At 39.3% G+C, this 19,983-nt stretch overlaps 1 protein-coding gene across 1 annotated transcript in view; it reads left to right on the forward strand.

Annotated features, from left to right (window-relative positions):
• The window catches only part of LOC136883315 (protein Smaug homolog 1), a 327,858-nt gene that overhangs the window by 159,270 nt on the left and 148,605 nt on the right, over positions 1-19,983 (forward strand). The window contains exons 6-7 of the mRNA XM_067155554.2: positions 6,531-6,637; positions 10,067-10,229. Of these exons, the coding sequence (XP_067011655.2) occupies positions 6,531-6,637; positions 10,067-10,229 (270 nt within the window). The remainder of the gene's footprint in view (positions 1-6,530; positions 6,638-10,066; positions 10,230-19,983) is intronic.

Below are 19,983 nucleotides of genomic sequence, written 5' to 3' on the forward strand. Positions count from 1 at the left end.
AATTTCAACTTAAACGACATTTCTGAAAAACCAAATATCCTTTTCGACTTCCTAATTCTTCTTCTCAAAAATTCTAAATTTCAAAACCCCAATTCTATTTTCCATGCCTTACAGAGTTCCTACCCACATTTTCTACCTCCAATAACCCACCCTCCTAACCCACCGTAAACTACCCCTCCTTCATCTCCCTACCTTATCCTTCCTCAACACCATTTAATCTTCAATTTCTTTTACTCTTCTCTTTTTTCCACTATTCCTCTTCCTCTATTAATTTATTCTATCTTTTCTCAAAAAAAAAAAATTCATTTCCACCTTCATTTCGTTCTCATCCATACTCAACTCCTGCCTTATGCCGATTTCAACTACTTCAATCTAGACCTGAATTTTTTACGTTTTAAAAATTGCTCACTGTGCATATACGTTTTCATTTGTTTCTGGTATTGCGCTTTTTACTATATTTTTTCTCTTCACAGTTGTTTTTTTCACGTCATCTGTTCTAAGATTTCTATAGGGCACAATTACTTACTCAATTATATTTAATTGTATTATATTTATCTATATACTTACTTTCCCGCAACCAAGGAAAATAATTGGATCGTTAAGCTCTTCTCCATTTTACTTTGGCGTTTGAAACCACAGTGCCTGATGTTGAATGTGTCGCGCTGATCACCGGGAGCTGGCAAGTTGCTTCAATGAATCTGCTAGTCTTCAACTCCTACACGAATATGGACCTTCGTATGTGTTCGATTGTGATGTGACTTTGTGCCTGACAGTGTTTAAATAACTGGCTTTGAACAGTTCTCCGCTATTCGTAATCATTGTGGGACTTTGCCTAGCGCTGCGCGTGCCTTGCTGCCGCTAAGAGAATTGCGCACTGTTTTTCTTTTGAATGACTTGTATTTTACTTCTTTTAAGTTTTACAGTGTCTACCCCCGTTCATTTCCTTTTCATATTGCCTCTTCTACTGATCCTATGCATTGTTTTCCATTTCTTAATCGGCTGATGATGACCTGGACTAGGGTCGAAACCGGTACCATTTCTAATTATTATTAAATGAGAATGTAATTCACTACGTTTCTTATTCTTTGGTATTGAATAGGTGGAATCTCCTTATCAATTATTTCAATTTTAATTGTGATATTCTTCAATATGGAACAATTAAATTTTTAACTTTAAACTATCAGAACTTCATAAAGAGTGATATATACAAACCTCTAGTATCTTCAACGCCCAAATTATTATTCTTGAATTCTTCCTTCAACAGCTAAGTGCATTAATTTATTCATTTTATGCATTATCCAACAATTATACAAAAATTTTGACCTTTTCACATTTATAGTGTCTAACCACTGTGTTTTTACGACTTTTTTTACAATTTCTGTGAAGTATCAGATACATGTAGCCCGCCTGGTGGCCATGATCGTTAAGGCGCTGAAGTCTAAAACGTTCTAACACCGAGGTTAGCCGGTTCGAGTCCCGTTGGTCGAAAAAATTTTCACCATCAGAATGTTGGCCGGCAGGGTAGGGGAGGTGGTGGTATACAATTTCTAATCACTAGATTGCGTGCCAAAAGCCTGGATTAAATTCCAAACCTCTCCGCAGTGCTCATATGGAGTGAGGGCATATGACGTTGTTGATGGTGATTCGTCCGTCGGATGGGGACGTTAAGCCTTGAGCAGACCCCTTGGTGCTATTCGACAGGAGTAGGCTATGTGCCGGCACCGGGTTTCACCCTCTCCCTACTATCATATATCACGTCATTCATTTCAACTCCCATTAACTCCTCTGATGAGGTTGACGTCAGGAAGGGCATCCGGTCATAAAAAACCGCCACGACAAATTCATCTCACCTCATACCCGACCCCGTAGGGAAACGGGACAAGGGTTGGACAAACAACATCAGATACATAGTGCAACTTGCGATTTGGCCGATGATGACCTTAAAAATAGGTTGAAACTAGTTCCAATAAATGTGTTTTCCGTAATGTAACCCCCATTACTTGATTTTATATTGAAAAGGTGGAAATATTTTACACTTAATTTTTAATTTTTTACTGCAATTTAGCGGTCCCGTTCTCAATGATTGTTTTGAATGTTGGCTAGGTGTTGCCTTATTTTAAACGGTCGGGAGGGCAGAGACAGAATTGAGAAGCTGTGTTAGAGAAGATAACAGGTGCACGGTAAACTATTTGTGACCGTAGTGGAAACCGTCAATGAAGTTCCAATCTTCAGCTCAATCAGACCAGTAGTTTTTAAGCCTGTCCGGAACGAACGAACGAACGAACAAAGTTGACATACATCTCATTTTTATTAATACTGCAGTATACATACATGAAATTCTATCTACAGAAAACTAAGCTGGCTTGGAGCCAAAGCTGAAGTGCACTTTGAATACACTAATATTACAAAATGACCCCCTGTGGGTAGGAGACGCAGATGAAGAATACACCCACGGTATCTCCTGCCTGTCGTAAGAGGCAACTAAAAGGGGCCCAAGGGGCTCTCAACTTGGGAGTGTGGGTTGGCGACCACGGGGCCCTTAGCTGAATTCTGGCATTGCTTCAACTTACTTGTGCCAGGCTCCTCATTTTCGTCTATCCTGACCGACCTCCCTTGGTCAACTCTTGTTCTTTTGCGACCCCGTCGGTATTAGAGCATTTGAGGCCTAGGGAGTGTTTCATTTTCACACCCTTCGTGGCCCTTGTCTTTCTTCGTCCGTTACTTCATTTTTCGAAGTGACGGATCCCTTCTTTTTCTTCCTTTTCTCTCTGTCTACCCCCTGTGAGTGGGGAATGCAAACAAAAAATACACCCACGGTATTCCCTGCCTGTCGTGAAAGGTGACTAAAAGGGCGACCAAGGGATGATTGTATTAGAACCATGAAACTACTTTTGATTGGTACCATCTCGCGGGGAACACCAAGGGTCGCCTTTACTTGCGGGTGGTACCACTATATTAGTTACACCAGAGTTTTGTGGTTAGTAGTAGCAGAGAGTGGTTCACTGTGGGTTTCCAGTACCCGTGATTAGTATCATTGTGAGAAACACCACGCGTCTGGGCGTTGCGCGTGATTAGTACTACTATATGAACGACACCGTGGGTCTGCGTTGCCTGTGATTAGGGCTGGTTTACACGGGTAGAGTAGCAAGGCGAGTAGAGTAGATAGTAGAGCTACTGGCATCGTGTAAACGACTCGGATAGTAGCAAGTAGAGTAGAGTAGCTAGTAGGCAGTAGAGTAGAGTGGGTTTCCGCTGTGGTAAAGTAATTCTACCACTATCCTTCCCCCTCCACCGGAACTGAGCTCCGAGTGCTGGCGGAAAAGGCCGAGGATGTTTGATTTTTCAGTTGACGCGTCGTTCGACTATTTCCATGTGTGTACTGACGGTATTTCGTTGAGTAAACTGAGCATTTTTGTGCATTTATTTGGCGGCAAAGTGAAGTGTACGGAAGAAGAAACATGCAAATTTGTAGAAGTACCGCGAAAAAAATGTCTATGGAACATAAACAGCATTATTTACAGAAACTTAAATATGAGACGGGCGAAAATGGGTAAAGAGGGTTTTGGTTTTATGGAACTTAAACAGAAAATTTTAAAAAATACGATGTACCTACAACCAAGAACTGATGAAAATTCGTAAATCCAAGAAGTCTGGAGATGGTGCCGCAGACATCTACACTCCCTCTCTTAAATGGTTTAGTAAAGTATAATTTGGAAGGAAATACTAAAAGCCTCTGTGGTGTGGTTAGTGTGATTAGCTGTCACCCTCGGAGGCCCGGGTTCGATTCCCGACTCAGCCACGAAATTTGAAAAGTGGTACGAGGGCTGGAACGGGGTCCACTCAGCCTCGGGAGTTCAGCTCAGTAGAGGGGGGTTCGATTCCCACCTCAGCCATCCTGGAAGCGGTTTTCCGTGGTTTCCCGCTTCTCCTCCAGGCAAATGCCGGGATGGTACCTAACTTAAGGCCACGGTCGCTTCCTTCCCTCTTCCTTGTCTATCCCTTCCAATCTTCCCATCCCCACCAAGGCCCCTGTTTAGCATAGCAGATGAGGCCGCCTGAGAGAGGTACTGGTCATCCTCATCAGTTGTATCCCCCAACCCAATGTCTCACGCTCCAGGACACTGCCCTTGAAGCGGTAGAGGTGCGATCCCTCACTGGGTCCGAGGGAAAAACCAACCCTGGAGGGTAAACAGATTAAGAAAGAAAGAAGAATACTAAAAGCCTATTCATCCACAACGTAACATCATAGCTGAGTGATATTAAGAGGAGGTACACCTATGGAGGTCAAACACATGCAGGTGTATTGTCCTATAATGGAGAACAGACCTCCCTCTTTTCGATGGAAGAAGGATTTTAAAAATGCCTAAACCTATAATAGTTTCGAAGATGCAACAACAAATATAAACAAGTGTCAGCTGGATTGTCCCTTTAAATGAAGGTTTCTCAAGTTTCAGTGTTACACAGCGTGTTCGTCATGTGTCTCGACGTGTTTGTTAGACAGTGATGCAGGACTGTGTACTTTAATCATATTAATAACATTCATAGGGTCTTCTACATATCACTTGCCAATGCCATTAATTTTAAGCAATAACAGTAATGCCCACAACAAATAGAATAATATTCATATTTTGTTTGGAATATCCAAAATAATTGTTTACAGTACATTGTCAGGTCTTGAAGCTTAAGCTCTACACTTAGGCCGTACAAGCAACGAACAAACAAATTATATAAATAGATCAGTAATTGGGGTATTTACGGCAAAGAAGCTACTACAAATTAGGCCCACGCCAGCATGATTGACTGTGTATTGATGGCTATTATCAGTGGCCAAGAACTTGAGTCACCTCAAGCTTAAATCTCGGTGTTATTGCATCTCTCATCACTGTGTCGTGTCTTTGAATTTGCGGTGTTATAGCATCTAACAGTGTCTGAAATTTATCAGGCGTCAATCTTATACACTTTCTGTATTCTTCTTTATACTCTGTCGCAAGTTCTCTCAGAATTAATGTTGATGCCTCGATCCAGCCTCTTACCCATTCCCTTCTTTCCTCATTTGTTTCTTCTAACGCCTCACTAACCTCTTGCATTAATATGTTTGCAAATGTCTTTAAACTCTTCGTTACGATGTGCTTGCGTCTTGACATGGTGCTACTACTCTACTCTACTGTATGACTTTACTCCCGTATGAACGATACAAGTGTCAACTCTACCAGACAGTGGTAGAGTAGAGTAACGTGGCTACTCTACTATCTACTCTACTCGCCTCGCTACTCTACCCGTGTAAACCAGCCCTTAGTACCCACTATATGAGGAACACCTCGGGAATACCGGCGTCCGTGATTAGTACACGTAGGTGAGGAACACCATCGGTTTGCATTGCCTAGGAATGGCACCATTATGCGAGAAACACCATAGGTCTTAATTACCTGTGCGACGTACAATACTTGTGAGTTGTACCATCCTGTGTGGAATACCGTGAGTCTACGCTACTTTTGATTAGAACCCCAACATGACAGATACCATGGTTCTATTTTTCTAGCGATGAGTACTATTATGAGGGGCCGTTGACCTGGATTTTGGACCCCTTTAGCCAACAAGCCTCCTCGATTGAGGATTGTGCATTAGAAGTGGTCCCTTGGTCAGTAATACTATTTCTAAGTTAGTTTTTGGGTCGGATCCACTGATTGTTTTAAATTCATATCCCTCATTTCATTCTTCATGACATTTTTTATTTTAGTCAGTGGATGATTTTGAACTTCTAATTTCTCATTACATTTCATACCATTAGGGGCAGATGACCTAGATGTTAGGCCCCTTTAAACAAGCATCATCATCAATATTACAAAGTGAATTCTGCAGAGATCTAAACAAGAATGTGACTATCTTTCACCGCTGTGAAATACACACACACACACACACACACACACACACACACATACACACATAGATAAGATGTATATTGGTGAGTCGGTGATGTTTACATGGTGTGAAAAATAGTCACATTCTTGTTTAGATCTCTGCAGAATTCATTTTGTAATATTAGTGCATTTAAAGTGCACATCAGTTTTGGCTCCAAACCAGCTTAGTTTTCTGTAGTTGTAATTTCCATTACAGATTGGAACTACAATGACAGTTTCCACTATGGTCACAGACAGTTTACCTTTCACCTATTATCTTCTCTTAACACAGCATCTCAGTTTTATGATGATGATGATGATGCTTGTTTAGAGGGGCCTAACATCTAGTTCATCGGCCCCTAATGGTACGAAATGAGACGAAATGCAGTGTGGTAATGACAATTTAAAAGTACAAAAATTCATCCACTGGCAAGAATTCAAAACGTGATGAATAAATATGAATTTAGACTTTCACGGCCCCTGTAACTATTCATGAAGTATATTTTGGGTTTATGCTGTGTAATTATAAACACACACTACTCGTTTCAAAAGGAACTCAAAATATACTTCATGAATATAATAATATTGTAATAGTAGAATTTGGAAGTTATTGCAATATTCATCTGATTGCAGGTTCCATTGCAAACTATACTAATGGTAGTCATCCCCGTGTTAGAAGAAGCAATAGTCTCACCCCTCCTGTTAGTATCAATCAGACTTCAGAGTTATGGAGTTCTCAGGTAAGCATTAGTCCACCTTCTTCTTTGATTCCTCAGATGTATTGTTAATTTGAGTTAATGCTATTGTACTGGGTGCTTCACGTACATTCTGTGTATGAGAATGGATGGTCTACACATTCTGCTGTAGTAAAGGTCATTGTTGTACATGAAACAACTACATATAGTAGCATAAATTTAGAAAAGCTGCCAAAAGTTGCAGGGGCTGCAGATTTGGATTCAGATTTACAGAAACGCTGGATGAGGGCGCAAAGGAACAATCGCGCAATACATACAATTATAAATATGCTGCTTAGATTTGGAGAGTGTTATCACAGAGAATGGCAAGCGACTGTACGTTTCACACAACAGTACAGAGGCAGATGACTTCACGGTCACAGTACGTTCCTGAATATAAAGACGGAAGTACACTAGCAACGTACGCTTCATGTGGCAACTCTTCCATTGAGGTCACAACAGAATGATCCACAGGAAGGGAATGTGGCAAGAGAAGTACTGTTACCACAGATCCTCATACAAGTACTGGATCTGTGGTGCACGCAATGGGAATATATGTTAAATTGCATAGAATTATTGAATGTACTGGTGCCTGATCAAACAGCACACAACTTGGTGCCTGCAACTGGATTACCATGCCCGTCATGATTCTTTCTGCTAGCAGATCGAGAACAAGTCTGTAGCTAGCACATGTCTGAGCATGAATCACATTGTTGCTATGTCATAAATTTACGCATGCAATGTCTTGTTTTATTGTTTCGGTTTACGAGGTTACACACCAAGGTCGCTCGATTTAACACCCTTGGACTTTCATACAAGTGGCTGCACGGTTTGGGTCACATAGTTACTCATATCAACTTGGATTCGGGATATAGTGGGTTCGAACCCTACTGTCAGCGGCCATGCAAATGGTTTTCAGTCATTTACCATTTCCACACCAGGTCTTAATTAAGGCCACAGTCGCTTCCTTCAGACTCCTTTTACTTTCCTATTCCCTTGTCACCATAAGACCTATCTGTGTTCATGAAATTGTAAAACGAGAAACCATAATAAATTTTGTGCTATTTGTGCAATCGTATTTATGCAACTTTACCTTCAATCAAGGCTTGCCTTGTGCATAAACGTAAAGCACCAAGAGCAACTGTGCAAGAGTGTACAAGAACCAAAGTGCATATTGGGAAGAGTAGCATTGTGTATTGTACAAGAAGGGTGCTAATTCAAACATTTTCATGAAGAAACTTGTAACATATTCATACGTATTGTGAACATCTTTCCTTTTTGTTTCCATATGTATGCACCTGCCCAGTGTGCTAAATATGTATCTGAAGCATCCAGTACATTTTAATTGACAGTTCTGTAGCAAGGAGCCAAACTGACAAGGTTTGTATACCTATCACAGGATACCTATTTGAATGGTGAAGATTACACATTTTACAAATGTTATATGTAGAAAGATAGTATAACAACATAGAAAAAGCACAATAACAGGTAAGTATGGGAATAGGGCAACAGAAAAAGGAAATTCTGCAAATTGGCTCTCGTATCAATCCCATCTCCTCTACATCCATTTCTGCTCAGTCACAACAATCTCGTTTCTACTTGCACATCAGGAAGGTGGGATTCTATGCTCATTAGAGGTCATCTTGATAGAGCTACATTTTTGATGCAGCAAGTGTAGTATAAGTGGATAAGCATAGGAAAGTGGAAGTGACATAAGATAAAAATATATGTAGATGGTAAAAGACAAGGAACTTGAAACAAATGCAGGAGGAGAAAATGTTCCTCTTCCCTTCTGAAAAGAATCCCATATTAGTTTCAGCAATGTCTCAAGTCATAGTTGCTACATACATAGTGCAACAATAGTTGTTTAATGCTGATGATATTGCTTTGCTAACAAGGTTGGATTCAGATATTTACACATTAGATGGTGGTGCAGGGAATCAATCCAGTCTGGATATGTATTTCAAGTCTATTTTTAGAGTTAAACATTTTATCTTGGGTCCATATTTAACTGTTTTCAATGGATGTTGGCGAATTTCATCCGAGCGGCACGGTGCTCACATGTAAGCAGAGGTCCTGTGACATGCCTGTTGGACTTTAAATCCACTTCATACCCCTCCTTTTTACTGCCCTTTCGCTGATGGTCGTGCCCTGTACTTGCTGCAAATGATCTCTGGGCTCCACAGCTGTTGTGTATCAATCACAATGAACTTACAGTATGAGAAAGCTGTTATCGTGCTCAGTAGTGCTTCTCCTACGACCAGAATCTGGCCTCCTGGTGTAGATATTGTCCTCACTGTACTTTTAACAGTTTTGTACACATTAGATAAGATGTGCCTATAAGGTCTGGTACATATCGTATACTGCGCCTGTGGTCCGCTAATGCTACAGCTCTTACTGCATTTTCAGGTGAAAGAGCCATTATGACCTGACATACAAGCATGACTGTTGTAGAAAATACCAATATAAATGGTCCGTTATTGGACATTATAAATTTTCCAGCGAATTCATTCCTGGTTGCCAGCGTTTCGCCCCAGTGTGCTAAGTTGGGCTCTTCAGTTGGTAAATAGCACACCCACCAAGGTCAGTCAAAAATCTTGTTAGAGATCTCTGGTGGTGCCCTCATTGTCACCTGGCAAAATTAAATGAACTCTGACATAGTATCTGCTTTCCTTGGCCGTTGTTTATCCTAATGTACGTTCCTATCAGAGTTCATATTTTTATATTATATATGACTTTGTCACTTGTATGGTCCTTACCATCATCTAATGCCTGTAGTTATATATATATTTTCAAATCCCCTGGCATTATTGGTCTTGAGGAGCCTTTGGTCTACCAAGCAACCACTGCTCAGCCCAAAGGCCTGCAGATTGTGAGGTGATGCTTGACCAGCACGACAAATTCATTCTGCCATTATTCTTTGCTCTCTGGACCAGGGCTGCCACCTTACCGTCAGATAGCTCCTCACTTATAATTGCGTTGGTTGAATGGGTGGCAAACCAGCCCTCAAAATTCCCTGACCTGGTTGGAATTTAACCTGGGGCCTCTGGGTATGAAGCAGGAACGCTACCACTAGACCACAGGGCTGGCTTCTAAAGTGGAACTATTATCCACACAGTCGTCAGTCACCATTTAATCTTTTCCTCCAATCTCTTATTTCTTTATCTACCATTCAGAAGTTCACTGAAACATGTAATAACCTCTCAGTATTCATTCTGATGGAGAAAGAATTTTGTATGGTTTTACGAATACCACCAACAGGATGATATTACTCATCAGTTTTTTCTATGAACTGTAAAACCCATCCTTTACATTTGAACGCTAATTTAAGCTTTGCATGGGGGTTATTTACATTTCTAGTATCTTCAAACCAAGAATTTCTTTTTCTTTCTAACAATTAATGCACTATGGTTACATCATTACCTTTCTTTATAGGATGATCTCTCTGGGCGTCAAAAACCTCGCAGTTTCTCTTTGTCCTCTGACCATGCTCCACCACTCTCACCACAAAGCTCGCAGGCATCATCGGGCAGTGGTTCTGAGTCTCATCTGGATGAGTTGCGTGTGGGTTTTGGTGCAGAGGGTTCTGGTATGCGAGGTATGTGTATGCAATAAGTTTTTCTTAAAATGTCGTGTTTTTTAACTATTCTCAGTGTTTCTTTGAACTGTTATAGCTGTCAGCTTGTGTCTTACAAGGGAGGGACACAGTAGATTTTGCAATTATTATATATTAACTGCAAAATATATATAGTGCAGTTAACAGTGAAAGAGAATGTATATACACCATAGAGATTTTAGCTGCTATAGATTGTTACAACTGGACATATCAGTCGGTCGTCACAATAATGATGAAGAAAATTCTATGGAGACATATGAATTATTATGAAACAAACAGTTCCTTGCGATTAATAGTCAATGATATACAGTAATATCAAACACTCAACAACAGTGTTTTCTGACCTGACTAGACAGTTGGAAACAAAATATTATACATACATACATACATACATACATACATACATACTGCACCCTTCCCGGCCCTGTTTTAAGATCTGGCTAGGCCTACCCAGGACATGATCAGTCCTCAGGGAAATTTGATCAAATACACAGTTCAAAAAAATTATGGGAACATGTTTTGTGACATCTGGTATGTGAACGTTGTGCCTCGTGGTAGCACGGTCAGCATATTATTTTCCCAGCGGCTCAATTTCTTCTCAGGGTATCCATCAGTCAAGTAAAATCTGAGATTTTACATTAAGTTGCGTTTTACGTGAGTTCAGAAGAATACCGGTCCACCGAAGACGTATCACCGAAGAATTAATTCGCCTAAGAAAGTACCGACTACCAAAAACCTCGAAAAATTCTTACCATGCATCAATTCAATCAATAAATTACTCAACTTAACAACTAACTTATAAACTAAGCGTAAGAGAAAGAATTCATAACACATTCGTTCTAGAAAAATAATATAATATTTATTTAAATAAAATATCGACCTATGAAAAAGTAGTGTGAATTTGGGTAGTATTTTTATGTTATTATACCTGAATAATAGTTCAGAGTCAGCGCTGGCTCAAATAAAAGAAAAGTAATTGCAACGTTAAGCTATTTACACATATTCATACTCATATTCTTGTTCATATTCATATTCATGTTGAGATTCATATCCCAGTTCATGTTAACATTCACGTTCCGAAATGAGATCAAAATGAATCTTATTATTCACAATTGATCACTGAGCAATCACAATCCTCCATTGAAATACTTCATTAGGTTGACGTAAATACTGTCATGTTAATTATATTACTTATTCTCATCACATTCAAATCAATTACGTCTTAATAAAACGTTTAGTTTACCAGAATGAAGCGCAAAAATAACTAAATAGATTACTGTCGGAATGTAAATATAAATTTGAGCATATCTTTGGATATATGTCTCTGAAAATAAACCCTAGCTTAACTTTTAACTCATAAATTTGATCTCATAACTCTGCATTCATAAATTTGAACTCATATTGTTTGATCCTTCTTCTTAAATACGCTTCAATAACAGCTTAAGGCTATACTTCCTTAGTGCCTGTGACATCTGGCTCCTAGCCTACCATTTACCTATTCATTATATTTTTCAAGAAATGTCAATTCAAATAATCTCTGTGTCAAAAGAAACGAATTATCTAACTATGTACGCAGTTTCTGATCCACACATACATCTGTTTCCGGCTCAATGTGCTTTCCCTATCTCATATTACATAGTATTTCTCATCCTTGCAAGCTACTGTGTTCATATGGTCAGTCAGAATGAAAATAACACGCATTCATGTTTGGAAATGTGTTACCGCATCAAAGAATATGATGATTACATTTGGCCATGAACATAGTTAAATAATATATCAACGTACTCTTGTATTTAACATACAGCATCTACAACTATCATATGATTCTGTCACGAATCTCAATTCTATTATAGTACATATCAATCTTACCTCAATTAGGTCATCCACGCGATGTGCTCTCATTCACGTACTCTTTTCATTTGACACGAAATCTCACCTCATATAAATGTAACATAGCTTTTCCTCAGCAAATAGCATTCTTATCCACACCGAAGCACATAAATAAACATCCACGTTTCAATATTCATAAATACATTCCATCGAATAACCATATTACAACTTCAATACACAACTATCACTTCATTTGCATAATCTCTACCACAAACATATCGCCGATTACTCTTATAATGCTATGCTAAGTATCTCAGAATTGCTTTTCTATTAAATGCATTTCAATAACCATGTATATTCAAACCCAAAACAGAGTTCAGTGCCCTCATGTTACAGAGCAAAGAGTATGTAACTCAAATACATTCATATCTGAAGCGCGTGCCAAACGTGACGTAAACATTGTGCAAATTAATACGAGATCTATCGAAGTTCCACAATATCTGTTAACTCATTGCTATCAGCTCTTAATACAAACACTTCATTCATTTACTCATGCCACATTCTACTTATTCTGACCAAGTGCGGTAGCGTGTATATAATGTAATAAAAATCTATTCTACACTGCCATATTATATTATAGCCTTAAATATCTCACACTTCACTTGTATAATTCACTTGCATTCTTAATTAAACGGTTAATATTACCAACTAATCAGCACATGCCGAACTTAGAGTGCGCATTCAGATAAAAAAACTACGTAACTAAAAAATTGTAAAGACAGCTTATTTGATGTTATATCTGGTCCAGTTGTCGCTCCAGTGCTCTGATGTGGTTAGACCCGCGGTTGGAATCCGGGTCTGGTCATCCTCCGTCCTCCCGTTCAGAACCGCCTTCTGGTGGGTTGAGATCCTCCCTCATCATGGTCTGGACATCAGGTTGGACATCGCCTTCCTCGTCATGTGCTGGTCATCTGGTTGGGATGTACCTTTCCCCAGTTCGGTCCATCTTGCATTTTTAGCAGGCACACATCATTTCAGTTCTGTAGGCAGCAAAGAAATTCATTTTGGAGAAAGAATCTGTCACTATATTTTCCATTTTTTACGATGATATCTCTTCAGTTGATATTCTTTTCCTTGTTCTTTGGGATGTAAATTTTTCTTTGGTCGGCATTAAGTTCTCCGTATATAAGAATTTATATATCAGCTTTTTCTGTAGAACTCGAAATTTACTCTCCTCCTTCTTGAATTGAGCTAGGATAGTCTTCTTCCCGTTTGAAATTATTTCTCCTCTGTTATAGTTGGCCCTTCTTTACCAAACGTAAGACGATTGCTCACGGGATCATGCTAGATCTAGATCACTGTATTTTGCTTATTTTTTTTATTTCTCGGCTCTTCTTATATCGTCCGCTGGTGAATTATTCCGTCAGTTTTTGAACGACAATCCTTATTCTTCGATATTTTTTTCTCAATTCTTATATATTCTTCCGATATGAAGCTCGTTTGGCAGATGCATCTTCCCTCTTGCGATGCAAATTTTTTAGTGAAGTTTTTTAACAATCCCTTCGCTGCTATACATTTTTTTAAAAAAACAATCACCTTGACTCTCTACTGTCCCGTAGTGCCTTCCAAATTGGTTCATTCCGAGACGTGTGGCCTTCTATGACATCGCACTATCTAGAAATTCATAGTATCTCATAGATCGCATGGGCCATACCTTCCTACGCCACCATTTTGCAAACGGTCTACGAGATGCGAACGGGCACAACGTTAATTTTGTAGATAGGGTTCCAACGGTCATACCGTATACGCTGAGACCTTAATTACTCGGGGTATGTCAAATCAAAGTTATATTCCGTCTGTAGGCATAGTCATGCATTAAAATGTCAGGTGACCCCTTAAAACAAAGTAAATAGCGGTGTGTTTGTGTATTGTTGTGAGGTACACAGACTACCGCAGTCATTTTAGCATGGTGTACATAAACCAAGCACATCCTATGAGACATCTTAAAAAGGTTCAAGTCACAAGGGCCGTCACTGTGATCCAAGAAGGATGGACTTTTCGTCATGTTGCTGTAGACCTCAATGTCTCTTCGTCAATTATTCAACGCTTGTGGAATCACTAAAATGAGACAAGCCAGTTCACAACGAGGGTTGGACAAGGTTGTGGATGCATGACAACTCCACAGGATGACCTATATCTGGCCATCTGTGCGTTGCGGCGTCGTTCAGCAACTGCCAGAAGACTGCAACAAGACCTCATGAGGGTCACTGGAGTCAGTGTCTGACCAAACAGTAACGAACAGGTTAAGAGAAGTGTCCTTATGACACAGCGTAGCGGACGTTAATGTGTATGGAGACGCCGTGGTGAGCAGTACATGCCAAATGGTGTCCAGGAAGGTGACCAATTCGGACAAGGTTCTCTGGTGGTGTGGGGTGGCATCAGTATCGATGGCCGTACGGATTTTGTCATCGTCTGTGGTAATCTTACCTCTGCAGGGTACATTGAGCAGATACTGCTACAGCGCGTGTTGGTTGCTACATAAGATGTTGGCCCTGAATTCGTATTCGTGCACGACAATGCTAGGGTTCATGTAGCGCACATCACCAGAGCTGTCTTGCAAGAATTGGACATTCAAGAGATGGAATGGCGAGCAGTGAGTCCTGGCATTAATCCCATCGAGCCTGTGTGGGATAGGATAAGCAGAAGTGTTCGTGGGCGTCCTGTTCCATCACACACTCCCCAAGGCCTCAAACAGGCTCTCATTGAAGAATGGGATGTGATACTGCAACATGACCTCCGTCGACTTATGTGGAGCATGCTACGTAGGTGTCAAGCTGTGATAAATGCTCGTGGAGGACATACACCATACTGAAGCTCTCCAACTGTGATAAAAATCCACCCTGGAGGACTGTTATCACTTTGTTTTCGCCCTTATTTGGACATTTCCGTTTGTGTTCTGACAATGAACGCGAATCCATTGATGTTCTTTTGTATACTTCAGCGGTAAAGAATAAAGGTTTACTTGGTAATGTACCTAGTTACCTTCAGTAACCTGATCTGGTTGTTTATTTGATTATTAACATGTATAACTTAGGATTTGTTTCTAATGAGTCTCTACCATTGAATCTTTACTTGTGAATCACTCTAATTGAGTCCCCGAGCTGAGCGGCTCATATGGTTGAGGTGCTGGCCTTCTGAACCCAACACGGCAGCTTCGATCCTGGCTCAGTCTGGTGGTATTTGAAGGTGCTAAACTACGTCAGCCTCTTGTCGGTGAATTTACTGGCACATAAAGGAACTCCTGCAGGACTAAATTCCGCCACCTCTGTGTCTCCGAAAACCGTCAAATAAGTCGTGTTTACACTTTATCTTGTGGATCTAAACAAATGCCTATGATGTGTATCATGATGGTCAACTTGACAGATGTGATATACCTCTATAACTCAGAGGTGCCAACTATTACGGATTATCCATAATGATCACGGATTTCACTTCGTGATTGCGGCATTACGGTTGAAGGAGAAATTATTGCGTAAAAGCAACATTATCACAACAAAAATTCATTTCTACGAAAGGAAGAAAAGTAAAAAATGTTTAATCCCTTAGATCATTACTGGTCAACCCTCCTCGTTTCAGTGTTTGTAAGTAGGCAATTAAACATATTTGGCAGTTAATGGTTGTCACTTCCTTTCGTTTCCCACAAGTGTTGTAAAATCGCAGTCAGCTACATATACACTGCTCTCTTGGCTAGAATGATGCATCAAGTCGGCTGTGAAGTAGGCTCTACTCCTTGCTCTGCTGTTCTCCAGTGCGCGCATTCGGCGGTCTCTCTCTTGTGTGCGTAGACGTGAGTGGTATATTTAGTGCGTTTTAAATTCTAATTATTGTAGTCATTGATTCGAAAAGAAGTGATTGGTTTTGTGAAATGAAGCAGAGCAATTGTCAGATTTCATCTTCCAAGAAGACAGCAGTATTACAGAAATATAAAGACGGTTACACAATGGAATGGCCATGCCTACTTGCTGCAAGTGTTGGTGAAAACCATGTGTTCTGCAGTGTGTGTTTGTGATTTCTCTGTGGCTCACGGTGGACGATTGCAGAAGACGCAGAGAATCCAAGAAACATCACACACAATGGTGAATCAGAATTATGAAACCAGTGTGTTTCATCGTTCTTCGTAAAAAGTAATGAAACTGCAGTGACAAATGCCGAATTGCTGTTCACATCATTTCTTTTGGAACATAATATTCTGTTATCAGTTTCAGACCATATTGGAAATTTATTTAGATCAAATTTCCCCGACTCTGAAATGTCTCAGACATATGGTTGTGCAAGTACTAAAACCTCTGCTTTAGTTCAATACAAAGCATCTGAGGCAAAAAAGGCAATAAGTGAACTCTTCCAAATAACACCTTTTTCTCTGGCTACTGATGGTAGTAAGGATTCAAAAGCAGTTAAATTTTATCCTATAGTTGTCTCTTTCTTTAATGATCAGAGATGCCAAATATCAACTCTTCTATTGTCACTGTTAGAGAGTACTGACAATAGGCTAGGGTTCTCTGTTATTAATAATTTTTTTTTCTTTAGCCATTCCATGGGGAAATGTTCTTTTTCATCTGACAATGCATACACAGTTATAGGGCAAATGAAGTTGTTGCCAAATTTGTGAAGGACAGGCATTCTTCTGTTTATGTTCTGGGTTGTCCATGTCATCTCATACACATCTGTGCACAAAAAGCAGCAGCGAAATTACCAGTCAATGTAGAGAACTTTTTGGTTCAGTTATATTATTATCTTGATAAGAGTTCTAAAAGGTAAAACACGTTCAAAGTATATCAGGCTGTTTGTGGCACAGAGGATCACAAAATTTTTAAATATGTCTGTACCTGTTGGCTCTCGCTTCTTCAGTCATTGTTGGAGAGTTCTGACTGTCTAAAGTCTTGAGCAGTGGGAAGCTTTGACACTTATGTTTTGTAGTGAGCCCCACCATAAAAATGAGAGCACTAAGCTGTTTGAAACTGTAAAATATTTCATACAAGACCCATACACACATAACTGTTTTGCTACTTTCTTCAGAGTACACTTCCTGTCTTTAACTCAGTGAATTTATTTCTGCAACAGTATGCTCCAGCCATAATCTTCTTAGGAGTACCTAATGGTCAGATTTGTTTAGCCATGTTCTATTCAGTCAGAATCTACCTCCCTTTTGAGTGTTGAATTCAAGAGGAGGAAATACCAGAAAGAGAATGAGGACTTGGTAATTGGAGCAAAAGCCAGGGCATATTTGAAAGATGACTGTGATGAAGAGATGTTTTATAATTCTGTAAGAGAGTTTAATATGGCAGCTTGCAGTTACATTATCAGGAAATTTCCCCTTGATGAATTTCTTCATCATGCTGTAGACATCTCTCTCAGAATGAAGGTTTTCTATTTATCTCTTGAATATTTTGTTTGAAGTTTCCCAAGTTTGGTCAAGGAAAGTGAACATGACGAAGTTGAAGAGGAATTTTCAGTTTACTAGTGTGATGCTTTCCCTGAATATATTGTACATGGGCCTAACATTAATGTGAACTGGGGCAACATTGCAGAGCTTAAAAATGAAAGTGAACAAATTATGTATCAAACCTTATGTAACGTTGTACAGTGGAACCTCGATTCTCCGGGAAAACGGAAAATCCGGGAATGAATGAAAACCATCAACAATTTGGCTAAACATCACAAAAATGAAATATATATATATAATTATAATCTTACAAAAACCCTTAAACCAAACCAAACTACAGCCCCAATGGGACTTTGCCCGCCAGGTGACCGCTGCTCAGCCCGAAGGCCTGCAGATTACGAGGTGACGCATGGTCAGTGTGACGAATCCTTTCGGCCGATATTCCTGGCTCTCTAGATCGGGGTTGCCATCTCGCCATTAGATAGCTCCTCAGGCTAAGTGGACCTGGAACCACCCCTTATATCCACGAAAAATTGCCTGACCTGGTCGGAATAAAACCGGGGCCTTCTGGATGAGAGGCAGGCATGTTAGGCTTCGAAACCGCATTAATTACCGGTACGCGAGTTCAAAATCTCGATACTTTATATTCAGTTTTACAGGGAATCTTCGTCAGTTTCCCGTGAAAACTTCTTTCAGTTCAGCAACTTTCAACTTTGATTAACCATACTCTTCAAAAAATCGAATAACGCCAAGCCAAACGACAATCGACCACAAGTAGTTTTTCATTCTCTCGTCTAATAAAATAAAGCACATTAGATATAAAAGTGCCCAACATGATGGCAAAATCCCTTCTTTTCTTAATCTTTCATTGTAATTTGGTCTCCGGTATACTTTGAATCTGTCAATACGGAAAATGAAATTTATAAATAATAACTCCGGTATACTATTCAGAGTCGGTTTCTGGAAATCTTGTACCGCGTAAATTAGGCCTACATCGACTTTTAAAGGTTATGTTGTACTCAAAAAGATGGTTTCGAATGTAAGTATCGATTCTCAAAAGTTCTCGAATGCATTATATTCAATTCTGCCCGCCACTAATCTAATTAAATTGGAAAGAGAAAAAAAAATAAAAACTTTGGAAATTACGGTTATTCGTGACCTTGAGACAAAGAGGTTGGCGCGTATTTAGTATTACCTTGCCCTGTTTAGCTGTTTGTAGATTCGTGAGAAAAAGGAAAGGGTAAATTACTGAAATACTGATGAAATTAAATATATATATATAAAACACGGTACAACAAGTATTTTAAAAATTAAAGTATGAAATACACACACATGGTTTATATTCGTTTTAATAGGTTAGGGAGGGATATCTGCCTCGAAGCCTTAGGCCTGTATTTCACTGTTAAGGAACTATGATTTAAGTAACTTGAATCAAAGAAATGTTATAGCCTTTGATAAAAGAACTTGGATGAAACATAAATGTTTATACATATCTAAATATTTGCAATTAAGGAAATATAGCGAGATAGTGAATTATATTAAGGGAGATTATGGTTGAGGATGTAAGGAAGAAAAGAAACTTTTTCAGCTCTTAATACTCGGCAGAAAACGCTGTGTAAGGGAACTGCTGATATTGTCACATTTTTGTTACGCATAGTAAATCTCAAACTACAAACGTAAAAATAAATTTACAAGCTGCTTTACGTCGCACCGATACAGATAGGTCATCAAGAAGTTAATATAAAGAACCACCTAATCGATACTTTTTGTGCCTTAGGCAAAATAGAATATACATTAACACTTACAGGACATGTTTCGACCACTTAGTGGTCATCATCAGCTGTATAAAGAAGAAACTAAGATGAAAGAACATTAGGACAATAAGCACAAGTAATACCGTATTTCACGGCATAATCGTCGCACTTTTTATACCAAAATTTTCGAAAAAAAATTGTAGGGTGCGACCATTATACGATGAATATTTAATACCAGTATTTGTATTACTCAAAAAATGTATTTATAACTAAATTGTATTTGATACAAATTTAAGATGCACGTAATACTCGCGTTTATACATCAAAATAATTAAAATAGTCTAAAACAAAATTCATAATTTTTCGCAACAATTCGGCGAACGTTTTTCCAACCTGAAAATAAAAATGAACGTATTAAGTTAATTTGTCATTAATTTGAGTATTAAAGTTAAAATATTACACTTGCAAAAAATTATCGCTTTGTTGTGAAATGCAGACTTACCGGTACGCAATTTATTCCAAATCTTCGGTGTCGCTATCGCAGGTTTCGCTATCTGATGCGCCGTCCTCACCTCTGTTAATACCAGTATCAGATTCTTCGTCTCCCTGCCACACTGCGTCATCTTCGGAACCGTCTAGTGCATATTCTTAGGCATCGTTTTCCCCTTGAAAATGATGTAAGGCGGCAACTTTCTCCCGTCAGCTGTAA

This window comes from Anabrus simplex, chromosome 11 (assembly GCF_040414725.1).
Source record: "Anabrus simplex isolate iqAnaSimp1 chromosome 11, ASM4041472v1, whole genome shotgun sequence".
Lineage (NCBI taxonomy): Eukaryota > Metazoa > Arthropoda > Insecta > Orthoptera > Tettigoniidae > Anabrus > Anabrus simplex.